Genomic DNA, 24981 nt, shown 5'->3' with positions numbered 1-24981 from the left:
TCCTTGGGAAAATGCAGAATGACAACAATTTCTAGGGGATAAATAATGTTTTGAAATATATTTCACTATTCCCTAATCACAGCAGTGTGTATTTCCTCTTGAAAAAGTCTGAAAGTGAGTGTGTGAGTGTGCGCATGCACGTGAGAAGGAGAGAGAACAAAGGCAGATATTCCCATCCCTCCCAAAAGATTTGTAATTTTTGAGGAGTTCTTGAACCTGGGGAAAAAAAGCAAGAAAAAGGCCATGTTTTTCAAGGCTGAATGAGATCCAGGCTTCTCTCTTTCTTACCTTTCATCATTGTGAGAAGCTGATTTGAAGTAAAGGCTGGGCTGAGCAGAAGTGAATATTGAAGAAAACTGTCCCTTAGTGGCTTTAAGAGGAACAGTACAGATGGTTATTTTGACTGTTACCTTTCACAGCTTTGGTTTATATAAATCAGTTGCTATAAGGGAGGCAATTCATCCCATTTCCTTTTGTTGCCGTTCCCTCCCTGCTTTTGAGAGGCTACTACTTCTCTCTGAGGGACAGAGGAGAGAAGTTCCCTCCCTAGAACCTTTGACCCTAGGAGGTTGCTTAAATGCCTATTTTCAGGAAAACTAAGATGGAGCCTGAGGGTGTATGATTAGTACTCCACTTAGGAATATTACACTCATGCTGTGGGGGCCGCATCTCCCAGAAAACGAGGAAGGGGGGGCAGGAACCTATGAGGAGCTCTGTTCTGTATGTCAGGTGCTTGCTCTCAAAGCTGGAACAGGGACTAATCTACATCCAGACCTCCCTAATCTAGGGAGCTATATTCCAAGGCACCTGACGAGCTATGGCTTCATTAAACAATGGGAACATTGAGTCCTGGATGTGTGCTTAGCTGGGTGCTGGGTGATAAAGAGGATCCCAGGACTCATTAACTCACTTCTCCATGCTTTACGATGCCTAGAGTCCTCAGACAGCCCCATTAATTTTCCCGTCCTTCTGTGGCTCCACTATGAACCTGACAGGAGTTCCTGATCTCAACTATATCTAAAGGCAGCTGACACCCTCTGTGACTCTTTTTAAAGGAGCCACAGGAAAGCTCCAGAGCATGAGGGAGCAATTATGGATTCATTCTAGGGGTTGTGGGAGCCCAAGGTAGCATTGTGCCTCAACCCCCACATTGAGAGGTAAATGAAAGAGGTCACACTGTCTAAACCCCAGCTTTCAGACTGTGAATTTGTTAGCTGAGACCTCTGGCCATTCTCTGCTGTGATTTTTGCCAGGTTGGGGTGCTGCAGGTAGTGACACTTGAGACGTGTTACTATTGTGGGACATGACCATGGTGGGGGGGGGGGCATGTCTTGGAACCCTGAGTGTGAGAAACATATGAAATCTCCACCCTGGATTATATCCAATGTGTCTGTTTTCCAACATCAGTTTTCCCTTACCAATTTTAAAGTTAAAAAACCTTATAGGGTTTTTCCTGGCTTTTTTACCTATTACTGTCTCAAATGTGGATTTTCTCTCAATCTTATGCTAGATTTTTATTGTTCCCTACTTAAGTCTCTACTTTTCCTCTCATCCCTCTCTTTTTGCCCTTCTCTCAGATGTTCCCTCTCTCTTTTGTTGTCATCCTGTTCATGTACTTAACAACAGTGCTAGTGAACACTTGTGCAAGGCCCTGGTCCAGTTTCTCCCCCAAGACAGACCCTTTGTTTTGCAAACAAGGTAACTGAGGGGTCTCCAGGTGTCTGGGCTGGTAAGCAGTGGGTCTGGGACTCAAAATCATTAGCTGGGTCTCAGGAACTGCACTCTCCATGACAGCACTATATTACTCTCAACTGTCTTGTCCCCTTTGGGTCTTAATGAACAGCAGAAGCTTTGTGCCAATTCTATGAAGTAGAATTTTATACCACCTGAGAGTAATTTTGAAATATACATGAAATGTTGTCTGTCACCTCCTCTATCAGCATGCCATATCATCTACAACTTGGCCACTGTTCTCCAAGGATTGTCTTCCTCCTGGATTCATGTGTACGTTCAGTTAAAGTAAGGGAAGGTTACTTTGTGTAGGCGCTGTTTGAACCTCTTTTTTTCTCTCTAGCTGCCCACAGTGTCACTGGAAACCTTTTTGGCTCGAACTCCATTTCTCCTTGGCATTGCTTTCTCTAAGTTCCTTGCTAGTCCTGATGCTTCTCTTGTCCCACACTCAGTTTTATTTATTTACCTGGACATTACTTTCCTCTTCTTCTCTTCCTGTTAACACAATCCCACATACCTCCTGTCTTATTAGGCATGATCTCCTTACATGTTTGTGGGATCAATCAGAACAGAAGAAACTTCATTCTAGTTATTTGCTTTTTTTTTAAGTTTATTTTGAGAGAGAGAGAAAGAGAATGGGGTGGGGGGCAGAGGGAGGGAGAGAGAATCTCAAGCGGGTTCCATGTTGTCAGCACAGATACTGATGCAGGGCTCAATTTCAGGAACCGTGAGATCATGACCCAAGCTGAAATCAAAAGTCAGATGCTTAATACCCAGACACCCCACACTCTAGCTATTTTGAAATGAAGTCATGCCATAGGAATAGGACTGAACATTTTGAGAACCCTCACCTTTTGCCTTGTCCTCCTCCCCTTAAGATCTTACTTTTTTTTTATGTTTTTATTTATTTTTGAGTGAGAGCAAGACAAAGTGCAAGCAGGGGAGGGAGGGAGGGAGAGAGAGAGAGAGAGAGAGAGACAAAGAATCTGAAGCAGCCTCCAGGCTCCAGGCTGTCAGCACAGAGCCTGATGTGGGGCTTGAACTCATGAACCACGAGATCATGACCTGAGCCAAAGTTGGACGCTTAACCAACTGAGCCACCCAGGCACCCCAGGATCTTACATTTTTATTGCTAGGTCTCATGCAAGAACAGCAGTTCCCATTTCTTACTATGGGATATTTAGATGATCAACTCATCTCATGTCATGAATGTGAAGAGCAAGAACAGAGCCCTGGAATGTGGGTAGAGACACTCCAGACATTTACACCGGGATCTGGACTGAAGGAGAAGGACTTCAGTGTGATTCTATCAGGCATCATGGTTCAGTAGAACAAGAGGAGAGGTGAATATAGGGACACAGCCAGTGGACCGTGGCAAGGACAGGGTCTTCTCCTTTAGTACAAACTCTTAATATAGACACTAGATGTTAGTAAATAAATGACATGTCTCTGAGCTAGCATCAAAAACCTTCATGATACAGGAGAGCTGGAGGTCACAGGAACTAACCTGATTGTCCCTTCAGTGTATGGGTGGCACAGGGACCATGAGAATAGAACACCACTGTCTGAGGGTGGGGCCAAATTTCTCTCTCTTCAGTCCACACTCACTGGTAAGGTCCAGAGTCCAGTAGTGTGATTTTTCCTCCATATCCTTGGCAGTGCCTGGCATGGGTCTGTTTTGCTGTTTTGGTTTGACTTTAATGTTAGCTATTCCCCTGAGTGTGTAGTTGGATCTCATTGTGGTTTTAATTTGCATTTCCTTAATATGATGTTTAGCTAATGTAAACTAGAAGTAAATTAGATGTAAACTAATGACGTTTAGCATCCTTTGCTTATCTGCCCATTGTGTATTTTCTGGGGTGAAGTGTCTGTTGCATCTTTTGCCTACATTTTAATTGGTTTGTTGCCAGATTATTCAGGTTTGAAATTTTTTAACAGATTTTTGGACAGAAATCCTTTATCAGGTATATAATTTACAAATATTTATTTTTATGGAACATGATGTTGGTGTTGTAGCTAAGAAATCTTTGTGTAAATCAGAGTCACAAGGATTTTTAATCCACATCTTCTAAAAATGTTTAAAATAATTTTACATTTTACATCTCTGATTCATTTTGAATTAATTTTTACATAAGGGGTAAACTCAGTTGGAAGTTAAGTTTTTCTTGTATTTGCATGCTCCATTATTCGAACATCATTTGTTGCAAAAACCTATCTCCATTGAGTTGATTTTACACCCTTGTTTGAAAGTCAACCATCCATATTTGTGTGAGTCTATGGACTCCAGTTTATGGACTCTATTCTGTTCCATTGATCTATGTGTGTGTCTCTTTACCAACACTACATTGTCTTGATTTTCATAGCTTTATAGTCAGTTTTAAAATTAGAAAGTATGAAAAAAATAAAATTAGAAAGCATGGTTCTAACTTTATTTTTTTTTTCAAAAATTATTATTGCTTTTAGTTACTTTGCCTTTCCACATAAATTTTAATAGCAGCTTATCTAAACTACAAACATCCTACTGAGACTTTTGTAGGAATTGTGTCATATCTATCGATCAAATTGAAAGGAATTGACACGTTTCCTATGTTGAGTCTTCCAACTACATGCCCCACCCCCAAAAAAAAGATCTCTCTCTCCATTTATTTTGGTCTTCTTTGATTTCTTTCATTAGGACTTTATAGATTACACCATATAGATTTCGTATGTTTTGATCAATTTTCCTACATTTTTATTCTTTCTCTTTTTCTTTCTTTCTTCTCCTTTAACATAGTGCAAATGGTTACCTCTACTTTGGTTTTCAAATAATACACTGATGGCATATGGAAACGTGTTTTTGTTGTTGTTGTTGTTTGTTGTTGTTGTTATTGTTTCTTTTATATAAACTTTTTATTTTGGACTTGAAGAAAAATTACATGGATACTTCTGAGAGCTCCTGTACACCCCTGAATTTGTTTTCTAGGGCTGGCATAGCAAAATATCACAAACTGAGGGGCTTAGAGCAAGAGAATCATATCATCTTACACTTCCGGAGCAACTGAAATCAAGGTGTTCACAGGACCAAGCTACCTCTGAAACCTATAGGGAACAATTATTGGTTGCATCCTCCTACCTTCTGCTGTTGGCTGGCAATCTTTGGCATTCCTGGTGTGTAGATCCTTGCCTCAATCCTTGGTCTTCACATGGCTGACCTCCCCCTGTGCATGCTTGTCCCTGTATCACATTTTACCTTTTTGTAAGGCCAGTATAATGTGGGGTGAGGACTTACCCTAATGACCTCTCTTTAACTTGATTTTCTCTGTAGAGACCCTATTTCCAAACGATCACATTCTGAGGTACTGAGGGATGGGATTTCAACATTTCTTCTTTAGAGGAGACACTTCAACCCAGAACAACCCGGCACCCAGGTGTCCCCATTGTTAGTGTTTTACATTGGCATGGTGCACGTGTCAAAACTAAGAAAAAACTGACGCTAGTACATTACTATCAATTATACTCCAGGCTTTATTTAGCTTTCATCAATTTCTCCATTAATATGCTTTATTTATTTTAGGATCCAATCCAGAGTACCATACCAAATTGAGATGTTAGGTCTCCCTATTGTCTTCTGATCTGTGGCATTTACTCAGTTTTTCCTTGTTTTGTTTTGCTTTTAAGTTTATTTATTTATTTTGAGGGGGCAGGGAGAGAATCCCAAGCAGCCTCTGTGCCATCAAAATAGAGCCAACTCAGGGCTCGATCTCACTAACCTTGAGGTTATAAACTGAGCCAAATCAAGAGTCAGATGCTTAACCCACTGAGTCCCATCTTTCCTTGTTTTTAATGATCTTGACAATTTTGAGGTGTGATGGCCAGGTGTACTATAAGAGTGTCCTAACATTGGGGTTTGTCTGAGTTTTTATTTCATGATTAGGCTGTGGTTATGGGTTTGGGGAAAGAATACCACAGAGTTTAAGTTCCTTTTCATCTCATCATAGAATGCTCTATATGATATCAACAGGTTTTTATCATTGATGAGTTAACTTTCATCACTTGGTGAAGGTAATTTTTACTTACTGTAGAGTTAGTTTTTCTCTTCCCCTACTTTATTCTTTGTAAGTAAATCACAGAGGGGAGGAGGGGAGGGAGAACTGCCAAATTGTCTTCCAAAGTAACTGGTACTGTTCATTCTCAACAGCACTAAATGGGAGTTCCTGTCACTCTGCATTGTCACCAGCATTTGGTATTATCAGTTTTATTTTATTTTATTTTATTTTAGCCATTGTACTAAATACATAGTAATATGTAATTATGATTTTAATTCCAATGTCTCTGATTATTACTGATTCAGAATATTTACATATGCTTATGTGCCATCCAGATATCTGCTTTGGTGAAATGTTTGTATCTTTTGCCCATTTTAAAAATTGGTTTAGTTACTTTCTTATTTTTGAGCTTTAAATGTTTTTTGTGTGTATCTCCTGAATATAAATATTTTATCAGTTGTTTGCAAATATTTTCTCACAGGATGTGTCTTGGTTTATATTCTTATAATATCTTTCAGAAAGCAAAAGTTCTTATTTTGTATAAAGTCAGATTTAACAATTTCCTTTCATGAAGTGAGCTTTTGTGACTTTATTTATTTATTTATACATGTTTGTTTATTTTGAGAGAGAAAGAGCATGAGCAGGGGAAGGACAGAGGGAGACAGAGAATCTCAAAGCAGCCTCCACACTGTCAGTACAGAGTCCAATACAGGGCTCAGTCCCACAAACTGAACCCAGAGATCATGACCTGAGCCAAAATCAAGAGTCAGGCGTTTAACCGACTGAGCCACCCAGGTGCCCCAGAGCTTTCAGTGTTTTATCTAAAGTTGTTTTTTCTCCATCGAAGTGCCTTTATACTTTTGTGACAAATCAGCTGACCCTCCTGGGCAGGTCTCTGTTCCACCTTCTCTCTGGTTCTGATGATCCCTATGCCTATCTTTTTGTCAATACTACATTGTTATTGTCCTTGTCCTGACTACTGAGCAATTCTAGTGCTTCTTGAAATCTAATCATGTATTTGGATATTTTTATTTTTAAGATGGTTTCAAGCTATTCTATTGCTTTGGTGTACTATAATACACTTGATTTTTAAAAACTATTAAAATAAATTTTTCAATAATATACTTTAGAGCCAGCTTATTTATAACTACAAAAAATTTTCTAGGATTTTGTTAAAGCTTACACTGAATTTATAGATCAAATTGAGAGAATTGTCATAGCTGTATAGGTTGTCAATTCTATGAACATAGTTTATTTTTCCATTTATTTGGATCTTATTCCTTTCATCATTGCTTTATAGATTTCACTGTACTGATCTGCATATGTTTTAAGTTTATACCTAGTTAATGTATTTTCTTAAAAGTTAACAATTTTGTTTTTCTCTGACTTATTTCTCTTAGCATAATACTCTCTAGCTCCATCCATGCTGTTGCAAATGATGATTTCATTCTTTTTTAGTGCTTGAGTAATATTCCGGTGTGTGTGTGTGTGTGTGTACATATATATGTATACACACCACATTTTCTTTATCTGTTCATCAGTCAATGGACTTTTGGGCTCTTTTCAATATTTGACTATTGTTGACAATGCTGCTATAAATATCAGGGTGAATGTATCCCTTCAAATCTGTAGTTTTGTATCTTTTGAATAAATACCTAGTAGTGTAATTGCTGGATCATAAGGTAGTTCTATTTTTAACTTTTTGAGGAACCTCTATACTGTTTTCTGAAGTGGCTGCACCAGTTGGCATTCCCACCAACAGTGCAAGAGGGTTCCCCTTTCCCCACATCCTCACCAACACTTACTGTTTCTTGTGTTTTTAATTTTAGCTATTCTTGGGGCGCCTGGGTGGCTCAGTTGGTTAAGCGTCCGACTTCGGCTCAGGTCATGATCTCGCCGTTCATGAGTTCAAGCCCCGCGATGGGCTCTTTGCTGACAGCTCAGAACCTGGAGCCTGTTTCAGATTCTGTGTCTCCCTCTCTCTCTCTGACCCTCCCCTGTTCATGCTCTGTCTCTCTCTGTCTCAAAAATAAATAAACGTTTAAAAAAAAATTTAAAAAAAATCTTAGCTATTCTGACAGGTGTGAGGTGACATCTCATTGTAGTTTTGATTTGCATTTCCCTGATGATGAGTGATGTTGAGCATTTTTTCATGTGTCTGTTGGCCATCTGTATGGCTTCTTTGGGAAAATGTCTATTCATCATTCAGATGTCTTCTGCCCATTTTTTAATTCTTTGTGTTTTTGTTTTGTTTTGTTTTTTGGTTGTTGAGTTGTATAAGTTCTTTATATATTTTGGATACTAATCCTTTATCAGATATGTCATTTCCAAATATCTTGTCCCATTCCGTAGGTTGCCTTTTAGTTTTGTTGATTGTTTCCTTTGCTGTGCAGAAGTTTGTTATTTTGATGAAGTCCCAATAGTTTATTTTTTCTTTTGTTTTCCTTGCCTGAGGAGGCATATCTTGTAAGAACTTGTTGCAGCCGATGTCAAAGAGGTTACTTCCTGTGTTATCCTCTAGGATTTTAATGGTTTCATGTCTCACATTCAGGTCTTTAATTCATTTTGAATATATTTTTGTGTATGGTGTATAGCATATGATTTCACTCATATGTAGGATTTAAGAAACAAAACAAAGGAGCATGGGGGGAAAAAAAGAGAGAGACAGACAGAGAGGCAAACCAGAAAACAGACTCTTAATTATAGAGAACAAACTAATGGTTATCAGAGGGGAGGTGGTTGGGAGATACATTAAATAGGTGATGGTGATTAAGGATTGCACTTATTTCAATGACCACTGAGTATTTTATAGAAGTGTTGAATCACTAAATTGTACATCTGAAACAATACTACATTGTATGTTAACTAACTGGAAAAAACGTTAATTTTATTGGGACATATTTGACATACAATAACCTATAAATACTAAAAATGTGCAATTGGAAATTTTTCAAACAACTGATAACAACTGATATGAATTTGCAAACAACTGATAACAACTGATATGAAACCTTCACCAAAATCACGGTAATGAATCTGTCCATCCATCATCTGTGAAAGTTTCTTTTGCCCCTTGTTTTTGTTTTTGAGTTTTGACTTTGGTAACAACTCTTAACATGAGATGTACCATTTTAACACATTTTAAGTATTGGTAATGATCTCTAGAATTTATGTGTCAAGTTAATTCACTTTTTGAAGCTTTTATAAATGAGGGCTTTTAACATTTTTCAAATACAAATTTTGAAGCTATAAATGGATTGTTAAAAAAATTTTCAGATACAACTTTTTCACTGCAAATATGTAGGAATCAAGATGACTTTTATATATTGACCTTTTATCCTGCCACCTTGCCTAACTCACTTATGAGTTCCAGGATATTTTTAGTAAAGTCTTTGGGATTTCCTACACTCATAATCATGTCACCTGTGAACACATACATCTTATTTTTTCCTTCCCAATGTTTTTCTTTTTTTCCCCCTCCAACAAGATTTATTGGACATAACAAAATTCTACATACAAAGTGACCTGGACCTGCTATTTCAAAACATGGTCCTTTCTTAAATATTTTGATAAATCCATCTATTGAGTGTTTCTATTCATTTCTCTAAAATGAATAGAAAAGTACTCAATGCAGATAATATACATGACCCGCCTACTGGAACTTTAATAGTTCTACAAGATAATTAATGTAGGTAAGATGCCGTCCCTATGACAAACTGTTGGAGAACTGACAGGAGATGTTAAGAGGCCATTTCACACACTGCCACTGTGATGCTGTCATGTTTCTGAATTGTAGTGCTCCCATTATCTGATTCCAGAGACACACCACAGGAATGTGGGGTATGAGGTTACCTTGCTGATAGCTAGGCTAGAACAGATATGACTCTAGCATGTGCATCTGATAGGGTCCCACAGAAGCCCAGATTAAGTCCTTGTGAATCTGTGCTCCAGCAATGGAAGAGTTCTTCACTATGTCCTCCAAGTGCTGTGCCAAGTATGCTCCTCCATCCTGCCCACTGTCCCCTGGTCCAGGATCCCACAAGGTGTCCAATGTTTGTCATTTTGTTTTTTCTTGTTTTGCTGCACTACCTAGGACTTCCAGTATAATGTTGAATAGAAATTGTGAGAGAAGACATCTACTATCATCCTAAAATTAGAAGAGAAGAATTTGGATTCTCATTACTAAGAATGTTGTCAACTTGAGATTTTTCATAGAAACACTTCATTAAGGAAGTTCCTTTCTGTTCCTAGGTTACTGGAACTTATTATCATGAATGGATGTTGTATTTTGTTGGATGCTTTTTCTGCTTCTATTGATATGTTTTTCCTTCTTTAGCAAATTAATAAGGTAATTTACATGGATTATATTTGAAATGTTGAAGTAACCTCATGTTTTCTTGAATAAAGAAATTTCAACATGCTATATTATCTTTTTAAATATTGTTGGATTTGTTTTGAAAATGTTTTGTTGAGGATTTTTGCCTTTATGTTCAAGGGGGATATAAGAATTTAGCTTTCTTTTGTTGTAAAGTTTTTGTTTGATTTTTGGATTCAATTATTTTCTCAGTTGTCTTTCTGTTTTCAACTTCACTCCTTTCTGCTGTAATTTTATTTGTTCCTTCTTTCTGTTTACTGTATGTATAACTTTTTCTCCCTCTAGTATCTTTTTTTTAATGTTCGTTTATTTTGAGAGAGAAAAGGGGAGAGTGAATAGGGGAGGGGGGACAGAGAGAGATCCCAGTCAGGCTCCACTGCAGAGCCTGATTCAGGGCTATATCTCATGACCATGAGATCGTAACCTGAGCCAAAATCAGGAGTCAGATGTTTAAATGACTGAGCCACTCATGTACCGCTAAAGAACTTCTTTTAACATTTTTCATGAGGTGGGGTTCCTGGTCATATATCCTCTTAATTTCTTTTTATTCTTTCCATTGTATTTTAACCTGAGAAATTCTTTACTTCTCCTTTACTTTTAAAGAATCTTTCTAGGTCAGTGTTTATTTTCTCTCATGCTTTAAATATTTCATTCTACTCTTTTCTTGCCTACGTGGCTCCTGATGAAAAGTCAGATGGATTTCTTATCTTTGATTTTCTGTCAGCAAGGCATTTTTTCCTCTGACTTCCTTCAAGATTTTTTCTTTCTATTTGATTTTTTAAAGTTTAAATATTATAATTTTAGTATTTATTCCACTTGGTGTTCTCTGAGTTTCCTGATGTGTGGTTTTGTGTCTAACATTTCTTTGGGGAAATTCTCCATCAGTATTCAAATATTGTTTGTTTCTTTCTTTCTTCTTCTGGTATTCCCATTACATGTATATTATGCCTTTTGTACTTGTCCTATAGTTATTTGATATTCTAAGGGTGTTTTTTTTTTCCTTTATCTCCTTGTTTTTTAATTTTGGTATTTCTATGGAGATATCCTCAAGCTCCAATTCCTCAACCATACCTAGTTTACTACGGAGCCCATCAAAGTCATTCTTAATTTGTTACTATATTTTTTTGGCTCTAGAATTTTTAGAAATACTTAGTATTTTCATCCCCTTGCTTCATTATGTGTCTGTTCTTGTATGTTGTCTACTGTTTCCATTAAACTCTTAGCATATTAATCATAGGTTTTAGAATTTAATTTTGTAATCTGATATTTCCACCATTCTTGCCATACGGGACTCTGATTCCAATGCTTCTTCCATCTCTTCAAGCTGTTTTATGCTAGTTTGTTAGTCGTAGTTTCTTGATGAAAAGCAAACATGATACACTGGACACAAGGGATTGCAGTAAATAGGCCTTCAGTAATGTGGTAGTAAGGGGGTGGGTGAAGACGATGGATTCTGTAGTGCTATGATTAGGTCTGTCTTTTAGTGATCCTGTGTCCCTGGTCCCTGTGCCCCTGTGACCTGGAGGTCAGCAGTGCTTCTCAGTCCCCCACCTCTTGGATTTAACACAACAGTGACTAGAGGGGCTGGAGTTAGGTAGTCCCTTTCCCAGGGAAGTTGGCTCTGGTTAAATAGTTTCTCCTTTTTAAGGAGGACAATCCTTTTTAAGGACAATCCTCTTTAAGAAGAACAGAATGCTCTGACATATTTCAAAATGATTAGTTTTCCCCTCCTCCTTCCAGAGCAGCAGCGATTTTTTTTCCCCCAATATTCACTGTGAGGACCTGGTAAAGTTCCTACAGGTGAAACCCATAAAACTGTGGGTCCTTCCTATGAGTGAGTCCCCCTGGAGTTTTTAACTCTCAGACTTGTCCACACTGAGCCTCCAGCCATTCATCAACTACAGTACAGGTTTCCTACCCCAGCACCATGTCCCATGGACAATTCTGCTATGGTAAATTGAGACTCTCTGTATCTACCTATGCAACCCTCTCCAATTGGGGGAAGCAGCACTTTGCCCTCTGACCTCAGGGAAATTCTTTGATGAATTTACGAGTTGTTGATATTTCAGTTTTTCAGATTTTTATTTGTTAGGACACAGTGTGATTTCTGAGCTTCTCACATGTTGCACCAGAAACTGGAAGTCTATGCTTCTACTTTTCAAGTTTCATTTTATTTCTTCAAGTGACTCACTCATTATTTATACCTCTATTTTCATTATTTTTAGTGTCTTAGAGTTTAAAATACAGGCATACCTCATTTTGTAGCGCTACACAGATACAGAGACTCTTTACAAATTGAAGGTTTGTGGCAACACTTTGTCGAGCAAGTCTATCGGCACCATTTTTCCAGTAGCATCTTCTCCCCTCATGTCTCTGTCACATTTTAGTAATTCTCAAAATGTTTCTAATTTTCTTATTACTATTATATTTGTTATGGTGATCTGTGATCAGAGAATATGACTCGCTGCAAGGTCTGATAATGGTTAGCATTTTTCAGTAATAAAGTAGTTTTTAATTAAAGTATGTAGGTTTTGGGTGGCACCTGGGTTGCTCAGTTAGTTAAATGTCCGACTTCAGCTCAGGTCATGATCTCACATTTTGTGAGTTTGAGCCCCGTGTTGGGCTCCATGCTGACAGCTCAGAGCCTGGAGCCTACTTAGGGTTCTGTGTCTCCCTCTCTCTCTGCCCCTCCCCCTCTCGTGCTCTTTCTTTCTCAAAGATAAATAAATATTTTTAAAATATTTTAAAGAACTATGTAGGTTTTTTTTAGACACAATAGTATCACACACTTAATAGACTACAGTATAGTATAAACGTAACTTTTATATGCACTGGAGAACTAAAAAATTCATTTGACTCAACTCTATTGCAATATTTGTTTTATTGCAGTGGTTCAGATCCAAACCTGCAATATTTCCAAGGTATTCCTACAGACACCTTTAAGTGATTTTATCCCCCCTTCAGTAATACTGTACCTCTTCAGATGTGATGTCAAAAGCTTATCATTGTCCTAATTTCTCTTTCCTGTGTCTTATGTCATTGTTGTCATTTCACTTTTACATATGTCATAAACACATAGTACATTGTGGCTACTGTTTCTTTAAGCAGTTAGTTATCATTAAAGAAAATATGATAATACCTTACATTTCATCATTATTTATTGCATTTCTAGTGTCCTTCATTTCTTTGTGTAGATCCAAGTTCCCCCCCCACCCCATACACACACACACATGATCTGCTTTCCTCTGAAGAATTTTGTGTGTATTTTTTTTTGTACATTTGATCCACTGGCCCCAAGTTCTCTCTGTTTTTCTTTGTTTGGAATAGAAAATATCTTCTATTTTTGAAGGATATTTTCACTGGATATAGAATTGGGTGTTGACTCTTGTTTTCTTTCCATGCTTTAAAGATATCATTCCATTGTCTTCTTTGTTGCATAGTTTCTGGAAAACTTATTGTTATAATTCTTATTTTTTATTCCTCTGTATGTAATTTTTTCCCCTCCTAATACAGTGGTTGCCTTCAAGACTTTCTCCTTGTTATTACTTTCAATCAGTTTGAATATGACTTGCCAAGGTGTGGGGTTTTTGTGTTGGTTAGTTCAGTTTTTATTTTTTTCTGGTTGATATTTTCTGAATATCATGGATCTTTTTTTGATGACTTTAACAAATTTTGGAAATTTTTCTAAAATTATTTCTTTAAATGTTTCTTCTGCCATTTTCTTTCTTTCTTGTCTTTCTGGGAATTCAATTACACATATATTATGTCTTTTAATATTGTCATACTGCTCTTTGCTCGTTCAGTTTTTATTTTCCACTCATGGTACTTCCTCTTTGTGTTTTCCTTGTGTGTTTTGTATTCGCCTATTTTTGTGGTCACTCATACTTTCCTTGACTGTATTACATGCACTATGAGGCCTGACAATGACATTTTCTACAGATTTTGTTCCTGGCTTATCTGAGTCTGCCTTACAGTTTTTGTCTCTCCTGAAATTACCCATGATTCTTTCATGATGTCTACATATTTCATCAAAGACTTTAATATACTAATCATAGTTATTCTAAAGTCCTCATTTCATAGGTCTAACATCTGTGTTGTATCTAAGGCTGAGGAGTGCTTTGTCAGTTCAGGTGGATTTTTTTTTCCTTTTGATATGCCTCATCATTTTTTATTGAATACCTGATATATATGTAGGAGATACTGTGCTATGACAGTAGATACTGTAAGTCTTTTTCATGTTTTTTGGTGAGCACAGTTTCTTCTGCCAGGCCTTTAGTATGATGATTTGTGTTAATCTAGTCAATATTTGACATGGGTTTGAAGTTTGTTATGGCTATGGTTACCAAAGTAAGACTGTGTTAAGGCTATGGGTTCCAGAGACCTCCAGTGCCTCTAATAGAGGTTTTCTCATCTTCACACAGTTAGCAAATTGGCTAACTCTTTGCTGTAAGAGTTATCTTTCTTGTGTTGTGCATTACGGGGTATTTAAAGGGATTTGTGGCCTCTACCCATTAGATGCCAGTAATATGCCTCAAGTTGTGACAACCAAAATTGTCTCTAGATAGTGCCAAATTTCCCCAGTTGAGTCAGGGGAGCCCTCAGTTGAGGAGTACTACTTGAAAGATATTCTGTTTACTTCTTGGTTTGGCTCTAGGTCCTCTTCCCAAAGAGACCCTATGTCTTTCATCTCTCTAGCTGTATTGCTCCCTACAAATATCTGTCCATGATCTTAAGGGGCTTTGCACACTTATCCTTGCTCACATTTGGTTTTTAACAGCTAATTAAGGTACTTTATCTTCACAGAGATTTCTATGGGCTCCGGTGGAATCTGCCCCAGATAAACATGAACAGGTCCTGTTTTGCTCTTTCCTTGTGCTCTCTATGCAGAATCTATCTTTGCTGTTTGACTTGCTACCTCAATTCTCTAACAGTTTCAACACAGGTCATTGTTTCATTTGTCTAGCATTTTTCTTGTGGTAGGAGGGTGGCAACAAGCTTTCCAGCTCTCTACATTTCTAAGCTGAAATGGAAAGACCCCCTTATTTTTATCATGTCCCTGCATGTCCCAAAAATGTCCTTATTGGCTGGTAGGTTTTTTAATCTAGGAACGGGTCAAAGATGCCCCATCCTAGTTAATTTTCATAATTTAGTCACCTCCTGTATAATCATTTCGAAACATTTTCTCCTAAGAAACTAAGATTATTTGAATAATCCAGGATTGTTGTTTTGTGTAATGTCTCCTAAATGTATTTGTCTAACTTTCCCCCATGGTTACTTACAGATTAAATGTTTCTGGGAGGGATACTACAGGTGTGCCATAGTCCTTAAGTGGTCCACATCTATAAATGCATGAAATTCATGGCCATGGTTTGGTAACCTGGTTAATGTATCTGCTAAATATTTACCTTGAAAAGGTACTATTTTCTCTTTTGCATTTAGGAACTAATATTTTTAGTAGAACTTTGTTGGTATACAAATACTCTCTTCCCAAAGTCTTAGTTATTTTAGCATCTACTGATGATTCTTGCCAGATTCAATTATTGTTATGGTGTCTTTTTACTTTTTTGAGTTAATCTCTCCAGAAAAGGTAAGTGTTCAGTGCCATTCTTGCAAATCCAGAAGGTTTTTCCCATCCCCTTGTTAGGCTCAGAGTATTGGCTGTTGTACTTAAGCTAGTTCACTTTGATATCATAAAATGGGAATGCAAATGAGTACTGTATCCATATAATGTCCAGAAACAGAAAAAGCAGATTTTTCTTCCATGTTTCTTCTAGAACAAGAAAACCTCTTATAGACTCTTCTGGGAGTCTTTCTTTCTCTTATTTCATTGGCCAGAATTGGAGCACATACCTGTGCTAACCAATCAAAGAAGAGAAAATAAGGGGAAACCATGATACCTTTGGACAAGAACAATGCCCCCTACTATGACTAGGGGTGAGCCAAAACCTCTGATGTCTTTGTAAAAGAGACAACATGGCTGACAAATCCTGAATTTCTAATGGAAGCTGAAAAGCAGGGCTGGAGGCCATGGCTGGAAAACAAGGACGCAGGCTCTCAGTCTGGAAGACTCTCCTTCCGCCTCACCATCTTACTCCAAGCACCACCCATCCTGTTATCGTGCATGTGTGTATTAGTGAGCAAAAGCTTATTTATTTTATTTCCGTTTATTTCCTCAGAAACATGGATTCTACTTTTGTGCGCTGCGCCCCCAGTCTGCTTATCTGTTCCATCTGCAAGGACTATTTCACAGACCCTGTCACCATTAACTGTGGACACAGCTTCTGTACTCCGTGTCTCTGCCTCCTGTGGGAAGATGCCCAGCATCCCACCCGCTGCCCTGTATGCAGGGCAGTATCTCCACGCATGGACTTCAAAAACATTATTTCTGCTGAGGGACAAGCTCGTGCTAAAAAAGAATCAGTTGCCAAGAAGTTACCGAGGTCTGCCAGGCAGATGTGTTGGATACACCAAGCACTGAAGAATATCTTCTGTCCAACTGACAAGAGCCTGCTGTGTTTGCAGTGCTCTCATTTGCCAGGGCATACCACTCACATACACTGTCCAGTTTCACAGGTTGCTGAGCACTGCAGGGTAAGTACTGCCTCTGAATGCATGTGAAATGTGGAGGACTTGGTATCTGATAGGCAATGAGCAAAAGTGATTTTATTTTTCTTCTCTTATGCCTTAAACAAGTAGAATTTGTAAACACCATCTGCCAGGCATGGTTCTAAAACCTATGGATACAGCACCGAAGAAACTAAACAAACATCCTTGCTCCTCTGAAGTTTAAATTCTATTAGGCTGGGGGAGAGGAATGATGATGACTTGAAGAGGGTGCTGGTGTTTCAGTGTAACTGGCCAGGTGGATAATCTCTAGTGGCAGTTGACAGTCATTGGCTACTTCTGCCATGATGACAATAAGGCTCTTCAATATGTTCTAATCATGCCATAGAAAACATGATGGCTATCATTTCAAAACTAATATGAATTAAGATTCATTTCTGAAAATGTTCCATGTTACGTATAATATCAGTACTAGATTCCTCAGATAATAGATTTCATTTCCAAATTCAGGAACTCTACTTTTGGTCAGCCTCCCAGTTTTTGACTTATTTGCGATCCCAAAGAAACTCACTGACATCTCTGCTTCCTTTTTTATTTTTCTCATGTCTATCCCTTTATCACTTTTTGAGGTATCTGAAAATTACATATTTGTTTTTCTAGTGCTCAAATTTGTAGTTCTTTTACAGGAGAAACTTCTGATGCAAATGAAATCTATTTGGAAAAACAGGCAGAGAAATCAGAGAAATATAAACAAAGAGTACAACTTACTTAGAGTATGGCAGGTAAGTGGGAAGCCCTATTTCCCTTGGAACCAGCTTGGGACAGATACCATGGTAACTGACAGTGGAAGAACCTAAGTTAAGTCATAATGTTCCCTGATCAGATGATCAGAAAAAGAGCTACATATAAGAACTGTATGAAAACATGACCTTCAGTGCAGGATTTCACATTGAGTCCATTGTATAACTAAAAGCCTTTCCCTGATTTTTTCTGGATAAAGCAATATGTGCCACTAATACATTATCAGGGACAAGAAAATGCACTCTCACAAGGCAGAATGCAATGATCAGTAGGGTGGAGGTAAATACAGACTTCCGTAGGAACTTAGTAAACTTTGAATGTTAACAAAAGCTTCTCAAACCAGTAAAACATCAGTGTGATAAAATAAGTTATTAGAATTTAATTTCCTGGGTATTGATGGCAAAGAGTTCTGAGGGACAAGAAAACTAAAGATGAGACAAACCAGATAACCCATGGAATTGTTTGAGATCTCGGTGCTGGACCTACTGATTAGTAGATAGGGTATGAAGCAGAACATAGTGAGAAGTGTGGCTAGAAATGTAATCGTAGCCAGGTCAAGAATGCAAATGCCTAGTTAAGGATTTTTGATTGTGTCATTTATTGATTCACAAAGAGGAACAGAGAACCTGATCTAAAGAAGAAAATGACACCATTATTTTCAAAGAACTTGAGCAGTACTAGAGGAGACCTAGAGACCTATAAAAAGGCAATATGAGGGAATAATACTTCACTGAACAGGAATCTGTACATGGTGCTGTGAGAGTGCCAAAGGGGAATAAGAACATTAGCTTGATTGTTTAGGATGGATTTCTGATGAAACATTCATTCATATGAGGACCTATGGTATGTTGCTCACTGTTCTAGGCCAACAAAGAGATATATAACTGGACAAAAAGAGAAACAAATCACTGACCTCATTAGTTTATAATCTAATGAGAGAACTCAATCCAGAAATTTAAGAAGTAAAATTTAAGCTATATGACATTTATGAAGTCCTTGCAATAAAATGAAGGCAGAAAATGGGTATAAAGAGTGCAGGCTGGGATGTGCTGGTGTAACCATTGCCAAGGTTACATCTGGGCAGAGATCTGAGTGGTTGTTAGAAGATGGTGGGAGATGAGCACCTGAGAATGCAGCTTCCCAGAGCAGAGGAGACAGAAGAGATTAGTAAAAGAAATGAGTAGTAAACAAGATCAAATGTGGAAAGAAGGTGAAGTACTATAAGAATGAATCATATTATTTCAATTTAGTAAAAATAGGCTCTTGGTTGGAACCTATTGTTGGAATGTGTGGTTCAGGAACGGGTAGGAGACAGAAGGGAAGACTCATTGCTTGGATGAATAGTTGAAAATTGCATCCCTGGGCACAGTGAGTTTGATCACATCTGGTCACTAAGTCTGGCTTTGATGGCAATGAAAGTGTTAGCATAGAAGCTGGATAAAGTCATTATAATAACAATATTTAGTTTTGACATTTCCAAAATAATTTGATAAATGTGTATATGTTTAAAAGCTGTGTGAAAAGAAAGGGAAAGAGAGTGTGAAAAAAGTGTCTGAATGAGAGAATAAAATGGAGACAGGCCCATAGGACAAGGGAGAGAGAGACACAGAGACATGAAGGCAAGGCAAGAACTAGTTTGTGGGATAGTAATGTAGACCAGTAATATCTCTGAGAAGACAAGACAGGGGGACCAGTAAAGAGGAGGTGGGTTTAGCCCCGGTAGTAAGAGGCAGGCAGAGCCCAGCACTGGTGGAAGAGTGTGTGTAAGGAATGGAGGTAATTTAGAAAGATCAGGTGTGATGTCCTCTGTTTTCCTGAGAAAGCAAATTGTTGCTTTTTCCTGAGAGCAGATAGTCAGTTTGTAAGTACAAGCATTGAGAAGAATGGATTATGATTTTGAGATTGTTATGAATCCTGTAAAACAACAAAATTTGATCTTAAATTTCTATTTTCACATGAAAATATGGAAGTTTGAGAGTAAGTAGTTGGAAGCAGTGGTGCAGGCAAACAAATAAATGAAAAGGAAGAAAAGGAAGGAGGGAGGAAGGTAAGAAAGAAGCCAAATATGTGGTTTCTTAGAAGGAGAAAGACCTAAAAATGTATGTAGTACTTCTATGATCTGAATTGCTTCCTCCCCCAGTTTGTATGTTCAAACTCTTACCCCCAAGGTGGTGGTAATAGGAGTGGGGGCTTTGCAAGGTGATTAGGTCACGAGGCCACAGTCCTCAGTAATGAGACCAGTGCTCATCTAAAAGAGACCCTGGAAATGTCCCTTGGGCCATCTGCCATTTGAGAACACAACGAAACGATGGCTATCTAGGAAGTAGACTCTCACCAGATACCAAATCTGCCATCATCAATCGTAGACTTCCCAGCACACAGAACTGTGAGAAATAGTTTCTGTATTCATTAGGTACCCAGTCTGTGGCGTTTTTGTAAAAGCAGCACAACAGACTAAGATCAGAACATTGGGCATAGCATGCAAACTGTAGATAATGAGAGAAGAGTGAAACTGTCCAGATACATGACCTAATTAAACCAATGTCACTTCAGGGTTTTGTAAATCTAAGGATGGTGATGATCAAGGCTGAATATCCTAAGGTGTACCAATACCTCCACAAAGAAAAGCAAAAACATTTAGAGAGCCTGGCAATTGAAGGCAAGATAATTTTTCATCGACTCCGGAGAAATGTAGCTAGAATGCTTCAAATGGGGAAACTCCTGAAAAGAATCTATGAGGAGCTGAAGGAAATGTACCTCAAAGCAGATGTGCACCTGCTCCAGGTAAGGACTGAGGAAGGATGAACATGAGCCTGGCTGGAAATCATTTATATCCACTGAGATCCATATCCCTTTTGACCTCCATTATTTTTCTGGTTCCAAAGTTCAAATTCTGCCTCCTCTGTGCAATAGCAGGCTTTGCTCCTCCAGTATAACCCAGGGATCCAGGGTCACATCCACCTTATACAGGAAAAGGAAAACTATATAGAAATGTGAGGAACAGATCCAGAAAAAAATCATCTCACTTTTTCTACTAAGAGTTTCTAACCAACTGCCACAAAGCAGCTTTTAAATACATAATTCAGTTTTGTATCTGGACTTGTCAGTATGTGGGATGTATCCATTCTTTCTCTTTTGAAATCGTAGATTTAGAGCCCACACACCCTTGTAAGAACTTTGAAGAAACCCTTCGTGAACCTCACTGTATATTACAACCAAAGAGCCATTGTTTGCTCTAAGAACACCTTCTGCTTTAAATTTTATCATGATCATAATTTTATCATATAATACATAGAAGACCATATAAATAGAAGACCAAATCTTATCTTTTTAAGGATAAGGAAAAGGGCAAATGATTTTACCAAGGAAGAAAGTGGAGATAGAGAATTTTCCAGTTCAGCCTCATAGCCTCAGACTAGACTAAACAGGGGAATATCTTGTGCTCAAAGCTAAGCCTTCCTCTTTCTCTTTACAGGATTTGGGAGACATCATGAAAAGGTAAATTTGCCCCTCCATCCAAGTTATGGCATCGGTGACAGTGGTCAGGTTATTTCTGCTGAGATGGACCCACAACTTTTTATGACAAGTTTCTTTATGCCCTCATTTATTCCTTGTCTAAGACACTTCTCGGTTTTATATTGACCACTCTTAGGTAAAAGTGAGGGTTGAAGCAGGGTGTGGTTTCAGCTGCAAGGCTTAATGCAGAAGTTGCCAAATATAACTTTTTCCTGCCTCTAATTTTCAAAATCCTAATTATTTGAGGCTTATTCCACATATTCTGTAGGAAAGGCAGATAAGCTCAGAGAGGGGTGTCTGGGTGGCTCAGTCCGACTTCGGCTCAGGTCATGACCTCTCAACTTGAGGATTCAAGGGTTCGAGTTCCGCATTGTTTTCTGTGCTGACAGCTCAGAGCCTGGAGCCTGAGTCTGTCTTTCTGACCTCCCTTACTTGTAGTGTCTCTCTCTCTCTCTCTCTCTCTCTCTCTCTCTCTCAAAATAAATAAACATTAAAAAAAAAACAACAACAACAAATGAGCTCAGAGAGGCTGCAGATGGAAGGATGATGAGAAGAGAGGGGAGGGAAAAAGATGAAAACCCCTACAGAGATTAAGCTCTATATATTAGGCCCTATTAAGCTCTATTTGACACCTATTGGGTTTCAGGAACTAAATGAGAACAGCTGTGTGCCTTCCATAGGGAAGGCGAAGGGAGAAAACACATTTGTGAGTGATCTATCTTACGGAGATTGAAGTGATAAGAGCACAGTAGCTAGTTATAAAATATAAGAACAACTACAACATCCCTCAGTTTGTGGAGTTAAACTCTGACCCTTTGCACCCAATTGTGAGGATTTTGAAGGAGCATCTTCAAGGGAGGCTTATGATAGGACTAGAGGGGTCAGTAAGTGGTTCTGTTTCTTTGCAGGAGTCAGTTAGTGCAGGCGCACTTGCCCCAGCCTGTGGACCCACAGCTCAGTGAGTGGACAATCACCGGGATGTCTGAAAGGCTTAACAACTTCCGAGGTAAGAGGTGGCGCCCTGGTGAGACCCCACTATTTCCTCCATGAGGAGATACACCTGGAGGACCTCTCCTCATTGCTCTATTAGTCTTTGCAGAGAACTGGGAAGCAGATAAATATGCAAACCCTTGTAACTAACCATATTTTATTGTTAGATACCTGAAGGCAGTCAAAAACAATTAAATATAACACTTATATGACAATTTACAGTGAGTTTAAAAAAATGAAGCACTTGACATATAAATAGTTATTTGTTGGGGGACGGGGAGGCAAGCAGGAAAGGAGCAGAGAGAGGGGGAGACAGAATCCTGAGCAGGCTCCACACTGTCAGTTTGATGTCAGCGCAGAGCCCGACATGGGGCTCCATCTGATGAACTGTAGGATCATGACCTGAGCCGAAATCAAGAGTCAAATGCTTAAACAACTGAGCCACCCAGGCACCCTGAAAGCACTTGACACATAAAACTGCATATTCATTCAGTGTATTTTAACTTATAGTTGTTAATTGTAGTTATACGTAGATGTTCAGATTCCTAGAAGCACCTTAAATTGTTATTTAAATGTTTATCTAAAAATTTAAGTTAGTGAATGTATTTGAAAAATCATTAGATTTTAGATTTAGAAAGGGATAAAAATGTTTATAAAAAACAGGTATAACCAGAAAACACATGGAACACATGATTTGCTGTGTGGATTCGCTGTCCCTAAGAAAGAAGTAGACAGTGAGCCTGGCTGACAGGAGAAGCAGGCATGGGATGGTTGGATTCCCAGTCCGTGATGCCTGAGTTAGAAATTCAGAGAAAGGAACCACTTCTTTAAAAAAAAAAAAAAAAAAAAAAAAAAAAAAAAGGCAAATATGGATTTCCAGTTTCTTTTCCCTTTGCTTGTTGACATGTTACATCTTTGTGTTTGGACAAAGTTATCACTATTTAAGACTAATAAGAATAACAGTATCATATTTTTGAAATGATATATAATATTTATTACTGTTACTATATTTATTTGATTTTGTGCAAGTTGATAAATGAGAAAGCTTGAGTGAAGGGCCATCTTGGTATTTACTTGGCATCAATGAGCAGGCGCCCAAATTTTCAATGAGCTAATGAGAATAAAACCAGATCCTGCCATCCTACATCTTTAAGTATTCTCAGAATTGTTTTTCATCTAGTTGTATGAATAGAGATTTACTTGCTTAGGCAAGAAGCCCCTTCTCCCGAATGGGTCTCTGGATTGCCAATGACACACAGCCCGTATAGTCACTTGTGATAAAGGAGTGTTCTGGGGCAGTTAGTGTGGACTCTGCCATGAAAGCTGTTACATGTTCCAGAATTTTACGAGGAATTACTAAGTGGTAAGTACCTTGAAACTGGCCATGGTGGTGTGGGAGTGTTCCCAGCAAACAAACCAGTTTTGTTTGGTTTTAGAGATTTGGTTGTTCAGCATTTGCTAGAACACTATTGCACTTGTCCCACAGAAATTTTAAACTCTGTTCTTTGACTTCACTGTTTTCATTTTACTTAAGTGTATATTACATTTGATGATAAGATAAGGAATTACCGTGTGCCTCTGTTTGAAGACCTGAGACGTTTGCAGTGCTGTCCCGACCATCAAGACCTGCCCCACAGTCCAGGGAGTTCACAGTATAAGCCTTCCTGGGCAGCTCAGACCTTCACCTCTGGCAAATATTACTGGGAGGTGGATGTGGGAAACTCTCAGAATTGGATTATAGGACTTTGCAGGGAATCCTGGACAAAACGCCATGACATGCTGCTCAACTCTGAGGGTATCTTTCTACTTCTGTGTGTCAACGTGGATGACCATTGCCGTCTCTTCTCTGCTTCCCCGCCACTGCGCCACTACATTCCAAGACCCCAGGGCTTGGTAGGGGTGTTTTTAGATTATGAATTTGGTATAGTAAGCTTTGTTAATGTTGCCAAAAGTTCCCTCATTTGTAACTTCCTTTCCTGTTCCTTCTCCTTCCCTCTCAGACCTTTCATTTGCTATGGACCCAAATGATCAGGAACAGCTCACAAACCTGACCAAGGTCTTAGCAATTTTAATAGCTGGGGAGGGTTCTATCCTGGTGACTTCTTGAGTGGGGAAAATCACTGATGCTAATGGTCTTGAACTTCATTTTACCTTCAGGGGATACATTTGTTGTATTATTTTTTAAAGTGGTGACACTGTGAAGGATGTACATTTGTCTTTTCTATTTTATTGAAATAAAAGTACTCGCTTTTATTATATTGTGTGGGATATGTTCACTTTTCATTTGCTATCTGGGCTTGCTAGAGGTGAAAGAATGCATTGATGTGGAAACTAGCTAAATGGATGAACACAGAGCACAGAGGATTCTCCTTCCAGACAGTTCTTGTCAAAACTCAGTATCATGTGGAATTCTCTTCTCCCTGAATTCATCTGGCTAACTTCCCCCTCCATAAGTTCTCAGTTTACTGGACTAGTTTAGGTCACATTATAACAAAGCTCAACAACAGCTTATCCCTTCCCTTTGTAAAAGTCACAACAGAATTTTGATCTTCTTTTCTAGTTTGCAAATCACTAGAAGGGACAGCCAATGTCACTCCTCTTCATAGCACATTCCAAGAATGAAACATCAGTCTGGGGACGTGAGAGATACAACAAAATATTTGGATAAATAAAGGAATGTGTCAGGGTACCTGGATGACTCAGTCGGTTGAACGTTGGACTTTGGCTCAGGTCATGATCTCATGATTTATGAGTTCAAGCCCTACATTGAGCTGGCTGCTATCAGCACAGAGCCCGCTTCAGATCGTGTCCTTCTCTCTCTGCCCCTCCCCAACTTGTACTCCCTCAAAAATAAATAAAACATTAAAAAAGGAATGTGTCAAAATTATTGAAAGCAAAGGCTATATATATAACCAACAAAGGTTAAGATTATGTAGACACAGTAAGATAGGAAGTGCTGAGAAATATTGTTGAATAAAG

At 38.4% G+C, this 24981-nt stretch overlaps 1 protein-coding gene and 1 pseudogene across 1 annotated transcript; one reads left to right on the top strand and one right to left on the bottom strand.

The window, feature by feature from the left end:
- Positions 1-9496: 9496 nt before the first annotated feature.
- Positions 9497-11446, bottom strand: LOC122201177 (annotated as a pseudogene).
- Positions 11447-16311: 4865 nt separating this feature from the next.
- Positions 16312-24117, top strand: LOC122200652 (tripartite motif-containing protein 77-like). Its single transcript, XM_042906362.1, has 6 exons — positions 16312-16722; positions 17382-17477; positions 20050-20280; positions 20972-20994; positions 21921-22018; positions 23537-24117. The coding sequence occupies exons 1-6, from the start codon at positions 16312-16314 to the stop codon at positions 24028-24030; spliced, it is 1353 nt and encodes a 450-aa protein (XP_042762296.1). The 3' UTR covers positions 24031-24117.
- Positions 24118-24981: the final 864 nt, after the last annotated feature.

This window comes from Panthera leo, chromosome D1 (assembly GCF_018350215.1).
Source record: "Panthera leo isolate Ple1 chromosome D1, P.leo_Ple1_pat1.1, whole genome shotgun sequence".
Lineage (NCBI taxonomy): Eukaryota > Metazoa > Chordata > Mammalia > Carnivora > Felidae > Panthera > Panthera leo.
The sequence above is the reverse complement of the archived record's forward strand: the minus strand, read 5'-3'. Positions and strand labels throughout refer to the sequence as shown.

What these genes read in the sequence shown, in the direction of transcription:
- LOC122200652 (XM_042906362.1), top strand. Translation starts at nt 16,312, where the DNA reads ATGGATTCTACTTTTGTGCGCTGCGCCCCCAGTCTGCTTATCTGTTCC. An exon ending in AGGTTGCTGAGCACTGCAGG is followed by an intron (nt 16,723 to 17,381) that starts GTAAGTACTGCC and finishes GTTCTTTTACAG; the next exon opens with GAGAAACTTCTGATGCAAAT. An exon ending in CAGATGTGCACCTGCTCCAG is followed by an intron (nt 20,281 to 20,971) that starts GTAAGGACTGAG and finishes TTCTCTTTACAG; the next exon opens with GATTTGGGAGACATCATGAA.